Raw genomic sequence first — 18,340 nt, 5'->3', positions numbered from 1 at the left:
AGAAAACAAGATCGTCAAATCGATATAAACCATCAATATAGGGGTAATACGGAAGCTGTGTCTATAGGACAACCCAAGCCACAAAGATGAAACAGAATGACTGTGAGCTCGTACAGTCACAGTGTGCAGACACCATTGCACATGCCGGAGTCCCAGTGCACCCAGGCTGTAATTATATGGTCCCACCACAGAAGCGAAAACATTAATCACAGCCAGGCACCATGCTATTTGCCACGCTCCACAGCGTAGCTCACATAAATCGTACAGCAGCCAAAAGGGGGAGAGCAGGCGGGGCAACTCAAAAGTGGGAGCACACATGAGTGCTGGGGTCCAACATTAAATTCGTGAAGTCAGGGAATGGACGACAGACAGCACAGACGGTCAGGCAAGACCATGATAAACATTGTCGTCTGTTTGTGAGATGAAGTACTGGAATCGTTCAAAATGTACCTTAGCAGTTTGCATAACCTTCGATGACTGGACCATTGTTCTGTGGGAGGGTTGGGGCACACATCAGATTTAGCCAAAGAGAGGGAGAACCACCAAATATGTTGAAAAAATAAATAAAATAATAATAATAATAATAATAAATAAATAAATAAAAAATAAGGCCAAGGAGGATTAAAAAAATAAATTCTAAAGACGATTGCCGTTTTGGAGTGAGTGTAAAATTGTCATGAAAGTCATTGCATATCGCAAGGGAAGCGTGGGATCGATTTTGTTACACAAGCATTAGTGCATGCACTTTTGAATTACGAGACATGACAATAAAGTTTCAGGACCATCAAATAAAAATAAAATTATATTTATGTGAGAAACAGTTCCCCACAGAGCAGACACCACTTAACCTGGCATTCTGAAAATTGCTCAGGAGCGCAATGAAGGTTTGTTTTTTTTTGTATACATTATCGAGGCTTGTGGAGAATCTATAACAGAAATAATCAGGAGGTAACATAAGTAAAATAAAATGAGAAAGAAGAGTGGAGAGGGGGAAAAACAACAAAACCAGAAGGGAGTTACTAGCAGACTGCATAAGCACTGCAGAAACCTGGAGAAGACAGCAGAGAAGGGGCAGAGGGTGCAAGACCGGAAAGGAGATGGTAAAAGATGGAGAGAACACTGACTTGTCTGTGATGGGATAGTGATAGGCCGAGAGACTCAGCTTCATCACGGGAGATTCCAATGATTTTGAAGACCGTGGTATCCACGGCATCAAGCTGAACAAAGTGTGACACAGAGGCACCAGCCCAGAGGGGAGAACAGTCAGTACTCCTAGCTACAGATGAAGGCCTTGTAGTTAGATAAAAATTCAGGTGTGCTGAAGAAAGACTTTGTCCTACGATGGATGCCCTGCCAGCGATTGACTTTGGCAGCCAACTTGGATACATGGTTTGATCAAGAAAGACCATGGCTGTTAGTGAGGCCCAAAAGCTTGAGTGACAGAACTTCATGTTTGAGAGCCATATGTTGCCTATGAGAGTAGATGAAGTCACAAAACCAAGATTGGAGTTGTCGTGGATGCAATAGGCAGAGGGTTTGGATATCAAGACAGGATGTCAGACTAATGAAAGCTCGATATACACTACCGGTCAAAAGTTTTAGAACACCTCAATTTTTCCAGTTTTTATTGAAATTTACGCAGTTAAATGTCTCGATGTACTCTGAAATTAAGCATCGAACAAAAAAACAATTGGAAATAAAAAAGAAATCATGGAATCATTTTGTTTAACAAAATTTAATTTAAAATTTTGACTCAGCAAAGTAGCCACCTTTTGCAGATGTAACCGCCAAACACACTCATGGCATTCTTTCTACAATGGAAATCAAATATTGTTCGGGAAGTTCTTCCCAACACTGTTGCAGAGGTTCCCACAAATGTGTTGCACTTGTAGGTTGCTTTGCTTTCACCCTTCTGTCCAGTTCATCCCAAACCAGCTCGATGGGGTTTAAGTCTGGAGACTGTGCTGGCCATTCCATGATTTTAAGCCGACCGTCTTGTTCTTTTCCTCAAAGGTAGTTTTGACATAGCCTGAAGGTGTGTTTAGGGTCATTATGTTGCTGTAAGATGAACCCCTGGTTCAGGGTGCCAGTCACTCTGTGCAAGTCGCCGACTCTGGATCCAGCAAAAGAGCCCCAGACCATCACGTTTTCTCCTCCATGTTTGACAGTTGGTGTCACACACTGAGGAACCATCCTTTCGCCTACTCAACGGCGTACAAAAACCCTGCGTGATGAACCAAAGATTTCAAATTTTGATTCATCGGTCCATAAGACCTTCTTCCAGTCTTTAGTAGTCCACTGGTGGTGCTTCATGGCCCAGACAAGCCTCTTTTTCTTATTTTGCCATCTTAGCAATGGCTTTCTTACTGCCACTCGACCTGTCAAACCTGCAGCTTAAAGTCTTCTATGCACAGTTGAAACTGAGACTTGCTTACTTCGACCAGTGTTAAGCTGTGCTTGAAGCTGTTGTCCTGTGAGCCGCCTATCACGCAAGCTGTTGACTCTCAGAAACTTGTCTTCTGATTCTGTTGTGGTTTTGGGTCTGCCAGACCTCTTCCTGTCAGAGTTTCCTCCAGTTTCCAATATACTACTTCCTGCAGTGCAATATTGTCCAAATAATGCTTCAGAGGGTGTAATAACAGTCTGTTCCAATACTGCTTTTATACAGACAGGGGGTTTGTAATCAAGTAATCAACAGAGGTTGGGACACCTGTAGGAATTGTTTGCATCAACTTTCAAGGCTTAATTTACTTACATTGCTGCAGAATAGCTGTAAGTTGTTAACCCATTACTTGTTCCCTGAAGAAGGCCTTTTTTTTTTTTTTTACAATATAACTGTGCAATTTACATTATTTTCCCGTTTTTGCTAACCTAAACTTTTTTCTTAACCTAGAGCAGTTTACTGCTTAACCTTTGTACCATTTCAGATTATTCAATGGACATTAAACTGCATAAATTTCAATAAAAACTGGAAAAATTTAGGTGTTCTAAAACTTTTGACTGGTAGTGTACATCTACAGAAATGGCCCTGATCTCATGTCTGACATTGAGGGGAAAGCAGAAGCAGCATGTCCAAGGTACAGTGACCTGGTCTGAATCCGTATTGATGATCTGAGATGGGGTTGTTTGAGAAAAGGAAGGATTTGACATCAACTGCGATGTCGGATTCCATGACCTTGCTGACGTTTAGAATCAAGCCAATAGGTCTATAAGTATAAGAGGATCTGTTTTTGCACAATATTTGTGCAATTCAGTGATGCTAGCTGAATGCCAAGCACATGACAGGGTGAGAGCAGAAAGGAGGTGTACAAGCATCGGAGTAGGTTTTTATGACATGTAAGCTGATGCCGTGTGGTTCTGTTGCAGAATCGAAGTTGAGGTTTGCCAGAAACCTCTCCACCTTCTCAAGTGGGAAAGACAGAATCCAGGAGCAGATGGGTGCAACTTGGTAGGTTGGGTACAGAGAGCAATGAGTTAGTGACAAATGCCACCTGGTTGTAGAGGAAGGAAAAAAATTTGAAAGTGGAAGATTTTCGTTGGAGATCACATGTCCAAAAACTTTAAACATCCTTAGAGTTAACGATAACAATGGCCTTTGATTATTTTATTTTGCTTGTATTTATTGAAAGGAATTAGGATGGAAAGGGGGATTGGGGGTGGGAGAAGAAGAGTATCAGTCAGATCTGTTATATGATAATTATAGCCCAGTGTTGTTGAAAAAACATGGAAACTTCTTGATAACAAAAAGAAAAGTAGACCATCGGCCATCATGTTATCAAATTTGAAGTCAATTGTTTTGCACAACCTTAGGTAATGGTCTTTGCCTTTTGACCTGTTATCGCATATCACCTTAGAGGTCATCTGAATTTACAATTAGTTCCTTTGTGAACCATACTCTCCTGATACTGAAACTTGATTTCCACATTACTTTCATGTGTCTTTCACTGAGGAGAGGCTTCCGTCTGGCCACTCTGCCATAAATCCCAGATCGGTGGAGTGTTGCAGTGCTGGTTGTCCTTCTGGAAGTTTCTCCCATCTTCACACAGGATCTCTGGAGCTCAGCCAGAGTGACCATCAGGTTCTTTGTCACCTCTATTACCAAGGCCCTTCTCCCCCCGATTGCTCAGTTTGGCCAGGCGGCCAGCTCTAGGAAGAGTCCTGGTTGTTCCAAACTTCTTCCTTTTAAGAATTAGAGGCCACTGTGCTCTTGGGAACCTTCAATGCAGCAGAATTTTTTTTTGTAGGCTTCCCCAGATCTGTGCTTCGACACAATCCTGTCTCTGAGCTCTGCAGGCAGTTCCTTCGACCTCATGGCTTGGTTTTTGCTCTGATATGCATTGTCAGCTGTGAGATCTTATATAGACAGGTGTGTGCCTTGCCAAATCATGTCCAATCAATAGAATTTACCACAGGTGGACTCCAATCAAGGTGTAGAAACATCTCAAAGATGATCAAGAGAAATGGGAGGCACCTGAGCTAAATTTCAAGTGTCATAGCAAAGGGTATGAATACTTATGTAAATGTGATATTTCCGTTTTTTCTTTTTAATAAATTTGAAAAACTTTCTAAAATCCTGTTTTCTCTTTGTCATTATGGGGTATTGAGTGTAGATTGATGAGGGGAAAAATGAATTTAAACGATTTCAGCATAAGGCTGAACATAACAAAATGTGAAAAAAGTGAAGGGGTCTGAATACTTTCTGAATGCACTGCACATATATATATAATGTGATCCTTTTTTCCCACCTCGTGCAATGCATTCAAACTCAAGGACAAAATGGGAAAGAAATTATCTAAAGTTTTATGCACATCTTACGTCGAGGGCAAAAGCATTAGTAGGGCAATGGACCTCAACCACAAGACTATCATCATCATATTACAATGACGAGCTTACCTTGGACAAATCCAATCATTGATACCGACCTGCTAAGAAAAACACCAATTCCAGAAATGTCGTTTTCAAATTTTCAACTTCTAAATTACAAATTGATGAATGATGATGATCTTCTTCGAGCAAATGTTTTGTCAATTTGCCAAGTCCTGGGAATTGACCTCTACACAGGCAAGATTTCGCTTACCGTGGCACCACTCGCATGACTGGTTATTCAAACGCATATTCATGAATTCATACAAGTGTAAATTATTTAACAAACAGACACTGAAAATTATTTCTTACCAAATTAGAGATTGATAAATAAAATTATTATGAAACAAGTAGATACATTCAAAGTACACCGCTCCCATGCCAAATAAATAAATAGCATCCAGTACGTGGCAATGCTGGGGCACTTCAGGTGCCCGGCGACACCGCCGTGCAACACAGATGGTGTATGGGGGGTGCACAATAATTGATTGATCAATTGCATAGTTAAAAACATTAATCGTAAAATAATTTCTTAATCAATTGGCTAATTGCAACACCTCAACCACCAGTGTTTCGTCCGAAGCTGTAACTTTTTGAAAACGAAACAAGTCATTAATCGGAAACAAATAAGATAGATTAGACATCGATTAATAAATCAATTAATTGATTAATCAATAGATCAAAAATATCCTTTAGAGCCACATCACTTGGTGACTGTCATGTCCACATATCAGCTTCCTAGCTCAAAAAGTGCCCGATATTGCCCAGATGAGAAAGAAAATAAATTTGATTAATAGTGAAAATAAATAAATAATAATGGTAAAATAATTAAATAATGAATCAATTGGCTAATAGAATACCTAAACCACCACAGTTTCATCTGAACCTAACTTAAAAAATAAAAATAAAAAATAAAAACTAGGGGGCCCGTTGTACCAAATTTTCATTGGTCTTCACGGCCTTGTAGCATACCTGCCTGCCGGACTCGGGGGTCTTTTGGGCCCTCTGGGTCGTCGGGGACTTTTGGGTCATCAATGACTTTTTGGGTCCTTGGTTATTTTTGGTTCTTCGGGGACTTTTGGGTCAAGGACTTTTTGGTCATTAAAGACTTTTGGGTCATCTGGGTATTTTGAGTCATTGGGGTCTTTTGGGTCTTTTGAGTCAAGGACTTTTTGGGTCATCAAAAACTTTTTGGGTCCTTTGGGTCTCAAGTGTTAAAGGGTCTTCCAAGGTCCAAGGGGTCGCAACAGTCTAAAGGGTTAAAAGGCGCATTTGAATAGTACGTAATTAATTAATAGACGTAAGTAATAAATAGACACAAAAAGTATGACTGACACACACACACACACACACACACACACACACACACACACACACACACACACACACACACACACACACACACACACACACACACACACACACACACACACACAATTAATGAAGTCATTAATCAATTAATTAAATAAATCAAAAAGAAATGGCAATTGTAAAATAATGAAATTATTAATCAATTGGCTGACAAAATATCTAAACCACCAGTTTCATTCGAATCTGTAACTGATAAATTCATTGATTGAATAAATAATCGATTAATCAATAAATCAAAAATACCCTTCACAGCCAAATCACTTGGTCATTGTTGTGCCCAAGTATCAGCTTCCTCGGTCAAAAGGTGCCAGAGATATTGTCCAGATAAGTTTAAGTACTTAATTAATCGATAATAATTAAGCAATTAGTTAATAGATTAAACAAAAACCCAAAAATAACTTTTTGCCAAAGTACTTGCTCGCTATTGTGCCCAAATTTCAGCTTCCTAGCTCAAATCAGCCAACATCACCGCTTTGCACAAAAAAGGTGCAAAAACAGATCCTAGCAACTACAGACCAATCAGCCTTCTCCCAATTATCAGCAAAGTCATGGAATCCATCATTGCTTCAGATATGAAATCTTTCCTCTTCTCCATGGCTTGATCTCTGATCATCAATTTGGTTTCAGATTGGATTCAGATTTCAGATTGAATCATTGGAATCTCCTGCGATGTAATCAACACCGAGGGCCTTTCACTCACTCACCACAGGCAGGTTGGTGGTCTTTCTGTCTTCTACCGACTCCTCTCTGGCCTTGCTCCCCCAGCTCTCTCTGTGCTCTGTCCCCCCAATATTCCTTCAGGTTGCACAAGATCTGCCTGCAACCCTCTTATGGTTAAACTGCCAAAGTCTAGGCTCTCTGCTCACCTTCACTCTTTCATTCCCCTTTTCTCCCGCCTCTGGAACAAACTCCCCCACTCCCTTCAATCCCACTCCTCCCTCCAGGTCTTTAAAACAGCTGTTCACCACCATCTCTTATCTTCCCCCATCGAAAACCTTGATCTTTTCTACCCCCGGTAATTCACCCCAGAGTCCTTGCAGTGTTCATATGTTTTATTCCTCTCCCACCTCCCCCCAAGTCCTCCTGATGTCCCTGCTCTCAAATGTTGTGTTTGTGTCCTTCCCCCTCTTCCCCCTCTCTTTTGTGTCCTTCCCCCTCTCTCCCCATCTTGTCTGCCGCTCCTTGTTTTTTGTGTTTTGTGTGTCGGTTTGTCTTTTTGTGTGATTAATGTTAGCTCTTTCACGAGCCTCGATCTTGTATACAAAACAAAAAAAAAAACAACCTGGTCACTACTCTTGACATGCTGCTTCTGCTTTCTCAACAATGGATGGAGGTCCTCAACGCCAAACAGGAAATTAGAGCTGTCTCCCTTGACATTTCACGTGCCTTCGATACGGTCTGGCACCCTGCTCTGCTCACCAAACTCTCCTCCTTTGGTATCCATGGAAATCTCCACGCATGGCTGGCGGACTTCCTCTCTGGTCGTAGTCAACGTGTGGCCCTGAATGGGTTTCTCTCATCTCCTCTTCCTGTTCAGGCTGGAGTTCCCCAAGGTAGTGTTCTGGGCCCGGTGCTTTTTCTGGTCTTCATCAATGACCTCTCTGACTCTCTTGAAAATCCTCTCTATCTCCTTGCTGACGACTCTACTCTCTGTTGCTCCATTCCTCATCCCTCAGATCGGCAGTCTGCAGCCTCCTCACTCTCTGCAGACCTGGACAAAATCACAGACTGGGCAAACAAATGGAACATGTCTTTCAATCCTGATAAATCTCACACTCTTACGATGTCTCTCCGAAAAGACCGACTGGAAAACCCTCCCATCCACTTTCTGAATAATCCTCTCCAAGAAGTTCTGTCACTCAAGCTTTTGGGTCTCACTATTTGCCATGATCTTTCCTGGGAAAACCACATTTCAAATCTGGCCTCCAAAGCCAGTCGCCGACTGGGCATCCTCCGTCGTGCGAAGTCCTTCCTTGGCACACCTGAGCTCCTCACCACATACAAGGCTTTCATCCCAGCTCTATGGAATACTGCTCTCCCCTCTGGTCTGGTGCTCCTGCCTCACACCTAGCTCGTCTTCACGCTGTTGAAACCAAAGCGTTCAGAATCATTGGAATCTCCCGCGATGAAGCTAACTCCAAGGGCCTTTCACTCACTCACTGCAGGCAGGTTGGTGGTCTTTCCGTCTTCTACCGACTCCTCTCTGGCCTTGCCCCCCCAGCTCTCTCTGAGCTCTGTCCCCCAAATATTCCTACAGGTCGCACAAGATCTGCCTGCAACCCTCTTATGGTTAAACTGCCAAAATCAAGACTTTCTGCTCACCTTCACTCCTGTTTTCTCCTGCCTCTGGAACAAACTCCCTCACTCTTCAATCCCATTCCCCCTCCAGGTCTTTAGAACAGCTGTTCACCACCATCTCTTATCCTCCCCCATCCAAAATCTTGATCTTTTCTACCCCCGCTAATTTCGGTCCCCTTGTGTTTTATACCTCTCTCCCTTCCCCCACCCCCCCCTTCCCACGCCTCCTCCCCCCAAGCCCTCTCCCTCCCACACTTCTCCCTGCTCTCAAATGTTGTGGTTGTGTGCTTCCCCTTCTCTCCCCATCTTGTCTTCCGCTCCCTCTTTTTGTATATGTTGTTTGTCTGGTTGATTTGTTTGTGAAATAAATGTTAGCTCTTTCACGAGCCTTGATTCAGTATACAAAAAAAGAAAAAAAAAAGAAGAAAAAAAAAGGATGGCTGAGATATATCGCCCAGCCAAACAAACAAGAAATGAAAAATCGGTCAGAGACCGAGGACTTGCCAGAATGTACTTCCACAGAGGTATGATCTCACCACCCGTTGATATAAATCGTTTAAATAATCATTTGCGCCTCCCAATTGAAGCCCCGCCTTTAGGGCGGGTACCGTTGCTAGTAATATATAATGGCGACAACAATTTTTACCGCTTTGCTTTGAAGAACGGGAATGAAGGGGAATTAGCATGTTAAATGTGTGGTTGAAGGCTTTGGGTGGTGAGAGGGCTTGAAGCCAGATTTTAATCTTACAGCCGCCATGTTGGTGCTCACAGTCACTGCGATGTGAAGCGAAAGACGCCTCAGAGCTGCACATTCACAATCGCTATGTACTCCCGATACGCGTTTCCTTCATTGTAAAAACTACCAAGTCAGCAGTTAAAAGGATTTTGAGCCGATAGGCGTTACGGCCTTGGCAAGTTCGATGGAGACAGCAATATGTTCGCTTAGACACCGCCCAAATAGCTATGTGGAATTCTCTCATGGAGAGATTAAACCCACGTCGTTTGAACTTTGGCAAAGGTTATTATTCACTTTTAATGATGTTTATATACGAATCAAAAAGAAGATAATTGGTTTTGGGTCGTCCTTTCCGCATATCTCGTGGGATTGTGAGTTGGAGAGACGACCGTGATGGCGGGTACCGTTGCTAGTTAGCAAAAAACGATTTTCACGTTTTGGGTGACCTTGAGCTTGACCTTGGGCCTAGAGAGTTAAAAAAAATTGAGCACAGTCCATTCCAGGGCAAGGCTAATATGTGTGTAAAGTATGGCGATGCTATGTGCAACGATATAGACATAGTACTGCGCACAAACAGACAGACAAACAGACAGACAAACCAACCAACCAACCAACGATTCCGGCAAGTAAAACAAAGAAAGAAAGAAAGCAAGAAACCAGAGTGAAAACTGAGTACTCCCTTTCAGCGCACGTCATTGCCGGGCCCCCTTTGGTGCCCGGCGATGACGTCATGCAGTGCCTGGAGATGGATTAAGAAAGGAGCGGTGTATAATAATCACCTATTTCTGAGAATTGACCTCAACAGACAGTTCTGCTTACCATAGCACCACTAGCGCGACGATTCGTTTTCCGTCATTGGGAATGTTTTCATTGCAAAATACATTTTACCGTTTTCTTTATTGTTGGAAACAAGATTTTCTTTTTAAATCCAAATCACTGGTGGTAAAACAGGCGTTTCTAAAAATTACCATGACAACATCCAATTTCACTGCCCTTGGGCTTATACAGGTGGCTTCAGAAAGTATTCACACCCTCGACTTTTTTCACATTTTGTTGTGTTGCAGCCTGAATTTAGAATGATTTAAATTGAGATTTTTCTTTGTCACTGATCTTCACATAATACCCCATAATATCAAAGCGGATTTTTTATATTAGAATTTTTTACAAAATAAAAATGAAAAGCTGAAATGTCTTGAGCCAGTAAGTATTCAACCCCTTTGCCATGACATTCCATATTGAGCTCGGGTGCATCCAATTTCCTTTGATCATCCTCGAGATGTCTCCACAACTGGATTTGAGTCCACCTGCGGCTAACTCAATTGATTGGACATGATTTAGAAAGAAACATTTCTATACAAGGTCCCACCGTTGACAGTGCATGTCAGAGCAGAAACTCCACCATGAAGTCCAAGGGACTGTCCGTACAACTCCGAGAAAGAATAGTGAGGGGGAGCACATCTGGGGAAGGGTAAAAAACAATTTCTAGCATGTTGGAAGTTCCCAAGAACACAGTGAGCTCCATCATTAGGAAATGGAAATAATATGGAACGACCTAGACTCTACCTAGGCTGGCCGTCCGACCAAACTGAGTAACCGGGCAAGAAGTAACTTTGGCAGGGAGGTGACAAAGAACCCAATGACCACTGACAAAACTACAGAGTTCCATTGCCGAGATGGGAGAATCTGCCAGAAGGACAACAGTCTCTGCAGCACTTCACAAGTCTAGGCTTTATGGGAGAGTGGCCAGATGGAAGCAATTTCTGCGAAAAAGCCAGCTGACAGCATGCCTGGAGTTTGAAAAAAGGCATGTGAAAGACTCGGAGCACGAGGCAAAAGATTATGTGGATTATGTGGTTACGAAAACGAACTATTTGGCCTGAAAGAATGAATGATATTTGGCACTACTTCTAGCAGAAACCGAGCACAGCTAATCACCCATTTAACACCATCCCTACCGTGAAACATGGTGGTGGCAGTATCATGCTATGGGTATACTTTTCAGTAGCAGGGACTGGACGACTAAGGATAGTGGGTACAATGAATGGAGCCAAATACAGGCAAATATTTGAGAAGAACCTGTTTCAGAGAGCAAAGGACCTTAGACTGCGGTGAAGATTTATGTTCCAACAGGACAATGACCTCAGGCATACAGCCAAAGCAACACTGGAATGGCTCCAGAACAAGGATGTGAAAGTCCTTGAGTGGCCCAGTCAAAGCCCATACTTGAATCCCATTGATAAATCTGTGGAAAGATTTGAAGACTGCAGTTCACTGATGCTCCCCATCCAACTTGACAGAGCTCGAGCAAATCTGCAAGGAAGAATGGGAGAAACTCCCAAAATGCAGATGTGCAAAGCTGATAGACATAACCAAGACTCGAAGCTGTAATCACTGCTGAAGGTGCTTCTTCGAGGTATTGTCTAAGGGGGCTGAATACTTATGTAAATTATACATTTCTGTATTTGATCTTCAATAAATTTGCAAAACCTTAGAACTAAATTAAAATGAAGTAAAAAAATAATATATTTCTAAAACCATGTTTTCACTGACATTATGGGGTATTTTGTGTAGATCAGTAACAAAAAAGTTTATCTAATCCATTTTAAATTCAGGCTGTAACAACAAAATGTGAAAAAGTCAAAGGGTGTGAATACTTTCTGAAAGCACTGTACGTGCGTGTTTTTGTATACATAGTTGAGGCTCTTGGAAGAGTTCGTGCTAGTACTAGTACACTGAACGGATCAGGACAACAGGCCAAAAGGAACAGCAGAGAGAGATGGGGGGAAACCCTAACCACAGAGTTGAAAGCCAAGATAGAGGCAGACAAACAATGGGTGTGGGGAGGAATGAGGGGCAGGAGAGGATGCATGGAATGAATAATATGGATACAGAAGGAAACTCAGGAGGGAAAACTGGATTCAGGGAGCAGAGAGCAGGGGAGCAGGGAGAGCAGGGGAGCAGGGACCAAATTGTGATGCAGGGGAGCCAGCCCAATGTGAGAGCAGTACTCGATCATGCTGCGGATAAAGACCTTGTAGATGGAGAGGAGTTCAGGTGTGCTAAGGAAAAGGAAGGTCTTTGTACAGAGGATGCCTGGTCGGCGGCTGGCTTTGGAGGCAAACTGAAATGTGGTTCGCCGAAGAAAGATCATGACTGATAGTGAAATCCAGGAGCCTGAATGACAACTCTCTCAAGAGGTTTGTTTGACCAGTTTGATTTTGTCAAGGTCTGCAGAGAATGAAGAGGCTGCTGCCTATCTGTTGGACAAATGAGGGATGTCATGGCAGAGCGTGGAGTCATCAGCAAATATATAAAGGGGAATTTCCAGAGAGTGAGAGAGATCATTCATGAAGATCAGGAATAGGACTGGGCCCAGAATATTACCTTGAACAGGGGAGATGAAAGCATTCCGTTGAATGCCACACATTGGCTACGAGAGTCGAACAAGTCAGTAAGCCATGTGTGGGGTTGGTTGGTTGGAGAGTTTGGGGAGTAAGGCAGGATATTTTCAGTGAGATTTGCATAAAAAAATTATGGACAATCCATAAAGGGGGGCAGGTCTAAGTTACACCACATCCAATTATTTGCAATCTGTTGTTCATGGAACATGTTGCATTGGCACAACTTTTCACAAACCGGCGAGAGAGGCCTAACATCATAGTGCAAAGGTTAGCGGGAGGGGGATTTTTAATTTGGCCAGGTTACCAGAACACAAAGGCCTACTATTTTTGAAAGGCATGGAGATCCTTGGCATCTTGCAACAAAGGGTAATACAAGAGACAGCTGGATTAACACCCCCTCAAAGAACAGCATAGTCATTGATGCAAGACTCTGCCTGTGAATCACATGAATGTCATATTGTCAAATTGGGAATTGAATCCAGACGAGCCAGCTCAATGAGCATGCTAAGTATAAGCTATATTTTCAGCCCACAACCAACCATAGGATATGGATTTATAAAACATGAGATGGGCACAAATTCTAAGGCAATGCAGAATCAAGGTTAAGGTTGAAAATTTTTGCAAGGTTTGTCAGAGGACAAGCCAAGGAAGCATGAACTGGTTGGGTGGGGGAGGAAAGAGCTGGACAGTGTATCAGGAGAAGGCATCGAGATGATGTAAGAGCACCTGCAGAATAGCTCATCTTCAGGAGATTCAACCGGAGAGACGTTGTGCAGCAACATAGTAGACAGGTAGTTTGATGCAACAGCCATCTCTATGTAAAGAAAGAAGACAACAGCTAAAGGTGAGAAAGCCATTATGCTTTGCTCTTATTTAACTCACTAAGTCTTGCAAATCAGGATTTTTTTTTAATTTCAAGCTAAGTCCAGATAAAAGCCGGAAATCACAATTGTAAATACAAATCTACAGAGAAATATAAACAATTTTGACTTATTGGCATGAGAACGGCGGAGTTTGTAGCTTTTCACATGAGGTTGCCGAACCTCAATGAATGTCATTCGCGACGACAGCACCCGGGAAGAAAAAAGATTCATCAATTATTCTCCACGCTGAAAATCCACAAATCGTCAGTGCAGTTCCGATCAGGATCATTCGACAACGGAAAGGATTTTATCAATTTAATCTCAAATATATATTCTGCGGTTGACTCCTCCGCAGAATATATATCGATATTCTGCGGTTGACTCCTCCAATTAGAAAGCTTCCAAGTATCCAATCAATGTTTCAAACTAGAAAGGCACTCGGTAGAGTGCGTACCTCAGCTAGACTGAACAGTTTACGTTTTGTATCCCACTGACAGACCGGATCTGCATCCGGACCTGAACCAAAATCTGATCGGCTTGTTCTCGTCACCTACACAACTCATCCACCAAGTTGTCATAATCCGTCCACAGCCTTTGAAATATCGTGATTATATATACTAGGGCATGCCCGTACAAAATTATATCCCCCCCCCCCTCTATTTACATGCAATGGTTTGGTCCATTCGCAAAGCCAAAGCGGACGGCTTGCGAGTACGGTGACAATCCCCCCCCTCTATTTACATGAAATGGTTTGGTCCAAAGCGAACGGCTTGCGAGTACGGTGACAATCCCCCCCCCCCCCTCTATTTACATGAAATGGTTTGGTCCAAAGCGAACGGCTTGCGGAGTTTGGTAAAGAAATCGCCATAGCTCGGTAACTACTTCTCCGATTAATATGAAACCTTGAAAAGGCACATCCTCGGGTCCCCAGCAATATACCTGGCAAGTTTCAAGTATATCGGACCCGTGGTTGTCGAGAAACAGCGGTCGCATACACAGACACACAGAGATTACTGGAATTATAGATAGATATATTTATCGTGCAATTTTTGAAATATATTGTTTTTGGTCCTATCTCTCAATGGTGAATAATCACTTAAAAATTCAAAATTTCTCGTTTGCAGATCCGGATCTTCATCAAAATCTAAAAAAAATTGGTCCTTATCACACATCCAACCTGTCCACAAAGTTTCGTCCAAATCCGTCCATAACTGAGATATCCTGCTCACAGACAAAGACAGGGGTGAAAACATTACCTCCGTCCAACTTCCATGACGGAAGCTACCGAATGGATATTACACATTGCTTTTTACCCTGCGCCCGCAAAGCGAAAGGCAGGGTTAAGCATTCGTGTACGTACGTGCGTGCCTGCATTTTAAAAATTCATTTTCTCGGCAACCATTGGTCCGATTGACATGAAATTTTCACCACAGGAGGGGCTCCTCCTGTAGAATATTTCAGTGAATATTATGACGTCACAGGTCACGTGGTACGGGCGCCATCTTGGGAAAAAAAACAAAAAACTTTGCACCCCCATCTCAAAAACCGCTGCACAGAAATAATTGAGACAGGTCTCATTGCAAAGAACTCTCCATGCAGAATAACATATATGAATGATGACGTCATATGTTCCGCCGTTATGACGTCATAATTCGACAAGTAAAAAACTTTATCTGATCAGGATGAAATTTCTTGAGCATCTTCTCGGGGAGATCACCGGAAGCACCAAATCATCGGATCGGATCATCGGAAATCGGAAGCACCAAATAAATTGATGCAGAAATAAAATTATAATGACGCCGCAGGTCACTTGGTTCGGCCGCCATATCGTTTTGTGACAAGCCTGGAAAAAAACGACGAAAATCCAATTTTCTCCAAAACGACTGAACAGATAGAGGCCAAAATTTTCAGGCAGAATCGCATACCCATGGCGAACAAAAAAAGTCACCGAGCATGACGTCATGCATCACATGGTTTTGGAGTTATGACGTTTTTTTAAGCATAAACTTTTAAAACCTAGCTCCTCCCTCATTTTTAACCCTATCGAGGGGAAACTTCACAGATGTGTTCAGCATATCAGTCTACTAAAATGACCTTTTGGAATTTGCGATAGGTGATGTGGTTTGGCAGATATGAATAATTAAACGAATATATAAAAAAATTTACAACTCTTGAACCGCTTCATTGATCGACATGAAACTTTATATTATAGTAGAAATAATGAAGCGTAACAAGTGTGCAACATTTAAAGATGATTGGATGTACGGTCTGGAAGCTAGAAGTTGTTATTGCGTGAAGAAGAAGTCTTCGAGAGTGGGCATGGAATTAATTATCACACTGCCCATGGCGAGCAGGCAAAGTACGGAGCGACCTTACGGGGTCATTTTGACCTCAAATAAAATTCTGATTTCAGATTTGTCAATCGCTGAGGTACATAAACACACGACCAAAACAGATTTGGCGAAATTCCGACGATTTTCGACGAAAATATAACATTTGGGTCTGCATTTCAGTAAAGTAAAGTGTGTGCCGTGTCAGCCATATGGGGAATGTGTTGTTAACGATAATGTCATTGGTGCCATAATTATGACGTCATAATTCGACAGGGACAACGCTTAGTCTGATCAGTTTGAAATTTATTGAGCATGATCTATGCAACAATTATTTAGGGAATATAAATTTATGATGTCATCGCTCACGTGGTCTGCCAGCCATATTGGATCAAAAAAAAAAATGTTCAAAAATAGAAGAGCTGGCTCACACCAAGTTGACTGCGCAGGGTAAGTATTCGATGAATACCATCTAGTTGATGATTTATTCAATGTAAAGCTTTGCCCAAAACACTTTTGTGGATCAAACTCCCTCAATCGATATTTTGAGTAATCGGAGCATGCAATGACTAAAGACAAGCATCAAATACTTTACAATTGAAAGAACTGCAATTCATTTCACTGTGGAAAGGAACAAAATACATAAATAAAATGAAGCAGCAAAACCTTCTTCTTTTTTTTCTTCTTCTTCTTCTTTTTTAAGGGGTTCACCGAGGTTCAATTTACTGTGAGGACTGTGATTAGTACCCGAGCGCTGTGCAGGATAACATCAAAAGAACATTTGCCTCCAAATTGTCTCGGAGTCAAAATGAACGACTCGTGCCACACGGCAGCATATCAACCGTAATGCCTTCCCAGGCCTCGGGTGGCCACCCATCTCTCCACAGATGGTGACAGCAGCATTCCCAGGGAAAGGGAAATGCGGAGAAACCAAAGCTATTATTGCCTAGACAAGACGGTGCCTTTTGTCCACGACTCATGGGGCCATGCCAAGCTTATGGAATAAGGAAGATTTTGCATTTTTGAATTACGTTGAGCAGCCCAGCATTTTGTTTGCCGTAAATTGCCTTATTAAAACACCAGATCGGGTATATAAGAATTCCCCACAGTTTGCCATCATAAATTAGTCTGGATTTAAGTTTTACGATTTTTGCACAAATCAGTGTTGACATAACCCTAACGGTAATCAACAGCACCACCTGTGTCCACGAGCCAGAAGAGCTGCAAAGAGACAGATTCATGGAGACGTGAGAGTGCAGACAAGAGCTCCCGCGAGGTTGTTAAAGCCTTATTTTGGGAGAGATATTTTCTTCTGTTCACTGCATTTATCACTCAATAAAATAACGCGGTTGGTGTCGTTGTGGCAATAATGGCAAAAGGACACAAGGCACAAGATGGCAAAGCGAAAAGAATTTGTGATGCTAGCAGTGACCACGAAGGAGAGAAAAATCACAAATAGGGGAAAACAAGGGAGTAAAGATGGAAAACTCACTGTGTTCACAAACGGCCACGTCAATAAATTTCTGCGGAAAGGAAGGAATGCTGGAGATGAGTTGCATTGTCTCAAATGGTGCAAATACTGTATACAACATTGACAGAGTGAGCTCTGACCTGTGATGATCTTTCATTGGAGGCTTCACACCATGCTAGTTGTCCTTAGCAAATGCACATTGGACCAGAATTCAATTATCAATTTGGCACACCGGTGCATCATTACCGACGCGTGGGTCGTGGGTGTGCTGCTCGTGCAATGCCCCCGCACATTAGGGCAGGAATTTGGAACTTGTCCAAGGTGACGGTGATAACGAACCTAATTTGCATCAAAAGACGAGATATTTAACGTCTGAAAAAGGCTAGCGGACGAGAAGCACCAAATCGGTAATGGAAAGCTCTATGATGCAATGCCCTGCCTGTGAAGCACCAATCAGACAGTGTATAGTCTGTCTGACAAAAGAAACCCAGCCTAGACAGCTCACAGGTAAGTGTTCTACCTCTGTACCATCCTGTAGGACCAGGGGTTCCGGGGGGTGGGAGGTGTCTTTCAATTTCCCATTGCAGATGGGACACCCTTTGAGGATGCCAGACCAAAACAGTGCTTTAATCATATCAAATTCCACAGAGAATCATACAGGAACAGACGCCAAACAGGCAAGCAATAAACTGATGAAACGTCACGCAAACACATAAACGGAATGTTTATGAATAAAGCTCAGGCACAAAGACAATCATGTTGCAGGTGCAGCATCTGATGTTCAGCAATTATAAAGGCAGATGAATCGATACACCAGTAACTAAAGGAACTGACATTTTATGGCAGAGATATAACAAAAGTGCTCAGAAAATGTTAAGCAAAAAAAAAAAAAAATCTGTTATTTATATGTAGTACTGCAAAATCAGTGGATCTCTGATAATTTGTGATGTCATTTCAGTGGGCAGTGTTAGGGTCAGAGGTCAGAGGTCAGAGGCCATGTGTTTGCG

The 18,340-nt window shown here is 42.4% G+C and overlaps 1 protein-coding gene across 5 annotated transcripts in view; it reads right to left on the bottom strand.

Annotated features, from left to right (window-relative positions):
• Positions 1 to 18,340, bottom strand: part of LOC137437008 (sorting nexin-5) — a 128,808-nt gene that overhangs the window by 50,711 nt on the left and 59,757 nt on the right. For all 5 annotated transcript variants that reach the window (XM_068131301.2, XM_068131298.2, XM_078786992.1 and 2 more), the window contains exons 8-10: positions 17,355 to 17,385; positions 13,396 to 13,483; positions 451 to 490 (exon numbers count right to left, since the gene is read on the bottom strand). In XM_068131301.2, coding sequence (XP_067987402.2) covers positions 451 to 490; positions 13,396 to 13,483; positions 17,355 to 17,385 — 159 coding nt within the window. The remainder of the gene's footprint in view (positions 1 to 450; positions 491 to 13,395; positions 13,484 to 17,354; positions 17,386 to 18,340) is intronic.

The sequence above is a fragment of the Myxine glutinosa genome, chromosome 11 (assembly GCF_964187855.1).
Source record: "Myxine glutinosa chromosome 11, kmMyxGlut1.1, whole genome shotgun sequence".
Classification (NCBI taxonomy): Eukaryota; Metazoa; Chordata; class Myxini; order Myxiniformes; family Myxinidae; genus Myxine; species Myxine glutinosa.
Note: the sequence above shows the minus strand (reverse complement) of the source record. Positions and strands in the feature narration are given on the sequence as shown.